Raw genomic sequence first — 6,715 nt, 5'->3', positions numbered from 1 at the left:
AACAACAACAACAACAACAACAACAACAACAACAACAACAACAACAACAACAACAACAACCACAACAACAACAACAACAACCACAACAACAACAACAACAACAACAACAACAACTAACATCATCACAAGAAGCTCTTGATTTCTCTCTAAAAAAGTGATAAAAGTACAAATAATCTATTCTTTGATTTAGAATGTGTTTACTACTATTTGAGTTTTTCCCAATAAACTAAAACTAATTAAATATATATTTCAAGGAGTCAACGGTAGGAGTCGCAAGTACCATCTCAAAACGACCCACCGATGCTAATTCGCCGTTTACATCTTCGACCGGTAGCGATTTAACACAATTACTCAGTGATGATTGCGAATCGAGCATTAATTCTACATCAACATTGTATGTTCAACTTCGTGAAATTTCGAAGACGGGGAATAAAATTTGGGGAAAGGAGAGGGGTGAGAGAGAAGCGGGGTTTATGATATAGTAAATACCTGATCATTATCTGGAAGTGATATCCATGGTACGATTTGAGTATTTCTTCTGGCATCCCATGTGCTTGGGGCTTTCTCCTTTTTTTCTTTAAAAACTGTTAGATGATGTAGCAATTTATTACAATTCATTCAGATCATCACCTACTTCACCGCTTGCCACTAACGAAAGACAGCAAAGGATTACAAGACCTAATGTAATCCAAAATCCTGTACATCGTCCGGTTGCAACCAAAATCCCACACAATGCGGTACCACAAGTGGCAACTGGATTACCACCACTACAACCAAATACTCTCAATCCATACAATACACTATTACATGAATTCTGGCGGCGTAGTTCGGCCTTAGGTGTTACCACAGGCGGAATTTGGGTACCACCACAACCAAACCATGGTGTTGCTGCAACGCCACACATTGCACGATCATGTTCGCCTGGACGACCACCTGCATGCTCACCTGCACCTGCGTTTGCAGCAACAGCAAGTCCACCGTTTGGTACCACACTTGCTGGGACGCTTTATCCTTCAACCACTCCTACAAAACCATCATTTTTCGCTGCCCAACCTCAACCTCTTCTTCCTTTGACTATTCCACCACCGCCATTAGCCACTTCTCCGACTGCTTTCCAGGCTGCATCCAGTAATTCACCGTATCTACGTAACAGACAACCATATCCAATGCAAAAAGTACATATTTCTCTAATAATTTCTAAATTCTTTGAAATTAAAAATTGAAAAATTTACAAATTTAAAAAACCTAAACTTTGGATCACTTCAGAATTCATAAATGCGAATTAAAAAACTGAATAAAACATTTCTTTTCACTTTGCTAGTAAAAAAATTAAAAATTTATTTCTCCCTTTTTTCTTTTTTTTTACTTCCATGAATATGAAATATTTTTTCTCTGAGTAAAATTAGAATTTTGAGATTGAAACAAAAAATTTATTATCAAATTTCAGTCTCAAATTAATGGGAAAACCCGCTATGAATGCAAAGAATGTAACAAAACATTCGGGCAGCTATCAAATTTAAAGGTACATTTACGAACACACACCGGCGAACGGCCATTCAAATGTAGCATTTGTTTCAAAGAATTTACTCAGTTGGCTCATCTACAAAAACATCATCTTGTTCATACTGGTAAGACTAAAATAAAATGAAATTGTAAATATTGGGCGTAAAATTCTCAATAATTTCAAAAATATTTATTAAATTATCTAATTCAAGCTATTTATCAATAAATACTCACTCTTCCCGTAAAGGTGTAAGTTTATCTATCACTTTTCCACGTTTTCATACCAAATAAATATTAAATGTTATAATTTGAGGTCTATACTTTTACTTATCCGTTTATTTGATTTCAATTTTTATTTCAAGTATATTTTTCTAATTCTAAAATATTTCATTCCAAAATTCAAATTTGTAACGAGAATGTAAATTTCTCGTTCGATACTGGAAATTAATGTCAATGACAACGTCTTTTCTGTTGCTAATACCGGATTATTAGGTATCAGTACTCCGATAAGATGGATGATATTATTGGTCGTATCATCCTTTAACTTATTTGTCGTTGACACTATAACCAGTTTAGACTACTTGTTTCTCATTAGCTAATAAAATTGCTTGATATTCTGACATTGATTTATACTTCTCTTCTTTCATGACAATGTTTAAGTTTATTTTCTATTTGTGTTTATTCACAATTCTAATATTTAAACATTTCTTCGACTTATGTTCGTCCACTAAATTTTGCCAAATGTATGAAATTGAAAAATTTAAAATGAGCTATAATTGATTGAAAATTAAATTAATCATTTTAATTAAATTTATTTTTAAGGAGAAAAACCGCATCAATGTGAAGTTTGTCAAAAACGCTTTAGCAGTATGTCAAATCTGAAGACACATTTACGTCTCCACAATGGTCAAAAACCCTATCCATGCGATCTGTGTAGTGCTAAATTCACTCAATTTGTCCATTTGAAACTTCACAAACGTTTACATACCAATGAACGGCCGTACAATTGTTCATGTTGTGGTATTTCAGTTTTTGATTATTTCATTTAAGATATCGGATATCGGTCACCTGATATGTATCTTTGGTAAATTCCGTTTATACGGAAACGGAAATGTTGCGAGTAAATTTAACCGATTTGTTTCAGTTTTAAAATTATTTATCATATTTGCAGGTAAGAAGTATATTTCTCCATCAGGCCTGCGAACTCATTGGAAATCAACAAGTTGTCGGCCATCAACCGGTAGCGAATTGCACATAATTGATCTGGATAGCGAAGAAAGCAGCGGAACACTCCGCGATGAACAATGTGTTACCAGCACAACACCGATACCGCGGTGAATTGTATCAGGTCATCTTATAGGATAAATATATATGATGGGAGAATATCTGCGATTTACATTCTCTTTACTCCTGATTCTAGGATCATATATTTAATTAACTATAGGCCTATCTGTTATCTAGATGGAATATTATGATGTATTCACGTATTTCTTGACACAATAACTTGGAAGGTTAATTTACTTTTGAATTTTCAAAAATTTCCGTTTCGTGTCAAACAATCCGGGTGAAGTAAAATTCGTCACCTTTGACCCTGATGTTTGTTTCGAAAAGCTATGTCTTATTCTCATTCCTAATATTTTTTGTTTTCCTTGTCTTGTATGAATTCTGTTAATTTTCCAATTTCACATTTTCCTTTCTTGATAAATTTGCATTAAACAACCAAAGAAAGATGATATGTAATTTGTATTTATACTTTCTCTCTCCCCCTCCCTCTCTCTCTTCCTTTCTTTCTGTATGTGTCTGTGTGTCTGTATGTCCGTATGTATGCATGAGCATTGACATAGATATGTGGTTGTGTGAGTTTAGGTGTATGGGTGTGGGTGGGTGGTTTGTGTAGGATTTCGGGATCCGTTTGCTAATTCCGGACTTTTTTCCGAAATCCTTTCCGAAGACCAAAAACTAGAATAAAATTATGGACTTCAGCATTTCCTTAATGTTATTTGATTTGAATTTGATGTGCAAATCGATATTGATAGTTTAAAACCAAACGAATGATACTACTCTTCTAGTTTACATAAAAGCTGAAATGTTATTTGCGATTTACTTAAAAGTTGAAAGGTCACTTAACTTACCATTGTATTACCTATTCTAATCTATCCCATTTTATCACGAACGTATCTTCTTCAACGACTTGAAGAGACAAAAATAAAAGACGTTTTTCCTGTACGCACGATCTCCGGTTTCAATTAAGCCCTCAACAATTCAATCATCCTTACTTTTCTGTCCACTATTCTCGATAAGGACGACGAACTGTGGAGTAAAATTTCATTTTTAGAAAATTTTAAATCTGCTCAAACAATAAGATGTAATTAACTTAACAATTGCTTATTTGATGAGCAATGAATAAAGTATTAGTAGACTTAGATATGTCATTTAAATTCCTAACATCGGCCAGTTCAGGTTGTTAAATGTTCAAATACCGGCCTATCCCGCATTCCCGAACTATGCCGTCTACTCAGCTCGTCAAACTTTTCTTTCCATCATTTGTCAGAACTTTTTTTTTCCCTTCTTTACTTCTTCTATACCATCAGAACAGCCCATGTTGTCTTTCTCAACTTGATTATTTCCATTTTGAAATATTTCATTAACTTTTGTGAAACATTGAAATGTTCGGCAATTTTTGAAGTGTGATTTAAAACTTTGCATAAATTACAAGTTATATTAATTCCAAAATTAAATTTCTCGTTTAATAATTGTTTTATTAGCTTTGAAAATACATTTTTGATTTGTAAATTTCATATTTCATGCTTTTTAAATCTGGGATTTATCATGTAATTGTCTTTTTCATTTGAAAATTACGAAAGTGAACAAATTGCGACATTTGGAAAAATGCATTAATGCATTTCGGCAATCCTTTGAAGTAACACCTAGTGTTAAAGGACAAGTTTATTGATTGAATGATTACTTTTCAACTTGAAAAAATAATGAAAGCATTCGAAAATCGATCGGCATTAATTTTTAAAATATTCTATTTGTTTGAAAATTTACTAAAATCGAAACAAAGTTCTGCAGATCACATAACTTTGGATTTCTTAATATTTTCTGGAATCAATTTTCAGTAAACTATCCGGAATTCTAATGTGCTACTTGAAATGAAGGCCGTATAGTATTTCACATTTTTGTAATAGCTGTAATATTCATATAGAATCGCATATTTCTTTCAGTAAACTTTATTTGTTTGGAAGTTTTTTTTTTCTCTTTTGTTTTTTGTTTTGTTTAAACTTTCGGATAGAATGTTTCATGCAAATTAACAATAGATTTAGCCAAATGAAGCACCAAAATATTACTTTCGGTAATTTACCGGATCAGACTCAAACTACTGACTGATTATTTTAACCTTGCGGTAATTTACCGGATCAGGCTCAAATTACTTTTTGAATAATTTAACTTGATATAAGCGTCAATATCTTGGGATAAATCGAATAAGACCTCGCTATGCAGCATATAATTCAATCAAACAGTTTATCTTTAGTGTTAAGGGACTGATTTGACATTTCAAAGATCAAAGACTATTTAAGGAATATGAGAAAATTATTGAAATTGTTATCGATCCAATGATAAAATATGTGAATAGTTTGAGAAAAAGGCTTTCTTTAGTATTATCAAAATAATTTGCTTATTTAATCAATCAATCGATATTTCATCAATCAAGTGAAATATGATTAATGAATCAAAAAAGAAGGCTTTTTTTAGTGTTATCAAAATAGTTTGTTTATTAAACCAATCTATATTTCATGAAATCAAAAATCAAATCATGTATCAGAAAACTTTGTCAAATAAAACATCATGATTTTGATGAAATTTGCATAATTTAATTTGTGATGTAAGTTTGACTTTGCATGCATCTTCTTTAGATTTTTAAAGATTTTTATTCTGTCGCTTTGCTTATGTTTATTTCATTCATATCACAAAATTAATTGCTTTAATTAGTATCACTCATAGTTAAAATTAATTTTTAAATCAAATTTAATCCATTTTCTGTACAACAATTAAAAACAACAAACTACAAGTAAAACTCACAATTTACTATCCATCCAAATTACATTACTACAACTGCACAATTACCAAAAACAACAATATGTGGAAATTCAAGTTTATTTATAAATTTTAAGAGTACCAATGTTTCCTTAATTAACAAATAAACGACATGCAAATGATTGGCAGATAATTGCGCCAGGTTTTTATAGGATATTAATGTAAAACTGTCAAAAACCGCCATTTAATATCGATAAATTTCACTCATTTTCTAGTATATGTTTTGCATATATGATCGTTTTTTTCTCCCTTTTTTTTTATCAAATAGGTTAAAAGATTAACATATTTTAAGTGGACATGTAAAATGACCCATCTCAAGGGCAACAGCAAAGATGCAAAATGCAATATATGATATAATCATAATAATTCCAAATACTTTATTCATTTTCCAATGTGACAAAGCAACTGATGCGACAAGTACGATAAGCATGATGAAAAGCATCCCAACACTACATATCAAGCCATTGCTGCAAAGGTCTCAAAGGTCAATCTTTTTTTTGTGACACATTTTCGAAGTGATCATCGGAAAGATGTATCACATTAGTTTTTTCCAGTACATATTATATTCGAAAAGTTTTCTGATTTAAAAAAAAGGAAAAAAGAATTAGTTCTTCAAGAAGTTGAAACATTACCTGGAAACTGAAATGTGATTCTGGGTAGTACCAGGATTACGAAGAGGTTCAACGATGAAAAATAATAACCAAGGAATTGGTAACCTGCAAAAGAAAACTCAGGATATAAAAACAATATATCTGGTCACATCCATGCATATCAATTTTACACTGTACATGTTATCCATATGCAAATTTGGGATTTAATTTCGATCCTTATTCCGGATTCGAACAACAATCCGAAGAGTAAACATATTTTAATTAAACCCCAACCTACTTTTCAAAGTTCTATTAATAAGATTTCCAAAATTTAAAATGCTGATTAACATACCCAACGCATACGTCAAAAATATTGCTACCGACGGAACTGGACACAGCCATGTCACCAAGGCCTTTCCTTGCCACAATAACACTTAAACAATCAATTGGTTTTCAAAACTCTAATTTTTTTTTTAGAAAGCAATTTAACAATTCCATTCGGATTTTGGCGAAAAGTTGCTCTTTTA

The 6,715-nt window shown here is 31.7% G+C and overlaps 2 protein-coding genes across 2 annotated transcripts in view; one reads left to right on the top strand and one right to left on the bottom strand.

Moving 5' to 3' along the window:
- Positions 1–191: 191 nt before the first annotated feature.
- Positions 192–2,841, top strand: LOAG_11444 (zinc finger protein; the record flags this gene model as incomplete). The annotated part of the gene is made up of 6 exons (XM_020448350.1): positions 192–211; positions 278–469; positions 623–1,175; positions 1,448–1,628; positions 2,326–2,523; positions 2,675–2,841. 6 exons carry the CDS (start codon positions 192–194, stop codon positions 2,839–2,841), a joined length of 1,311 nt encoding a protein of 436 aa, XP_020301499.1.
- A 3,034-nt stretch (positions 2,842–5,875) lies between these two features.
- LOAG_16707 (K -dependent Na /Ca exchanger) overlaps positions 5,876–6,715 on the bottom strand; it is a gene marked incomplete at its 3' end in the record, with an annotated part of 9,367 nt that continues 8,527 nt past the window's right edge. Inside the window, exon 16 of the mRNA XM_020449357.1 lies at positions 5,876–6,065. Coding sequence (XP_020307124.1) covers positions 5,876–6,065 — 190 coding nt within the window. The remainder of the gene's footprint in view (positions 6,066–6,715) is intronic.

The sequence above is a fragment of the Loa loa genome, assembly GCF_000183805.2.
Source record: "Loa loa unplaced genomic scaffold supercont3.14, whole genome shotgun sequence".
Classification (NCBI taxonomy): Eukaryota; Metazoa; Nematoda; class Chromadorea; order Rhabditida; family Onchocercidae; genus Loa; species Loa loa.
This window is presented reverse-complemented; position numbering and strand designations above follow the sequence as displayed.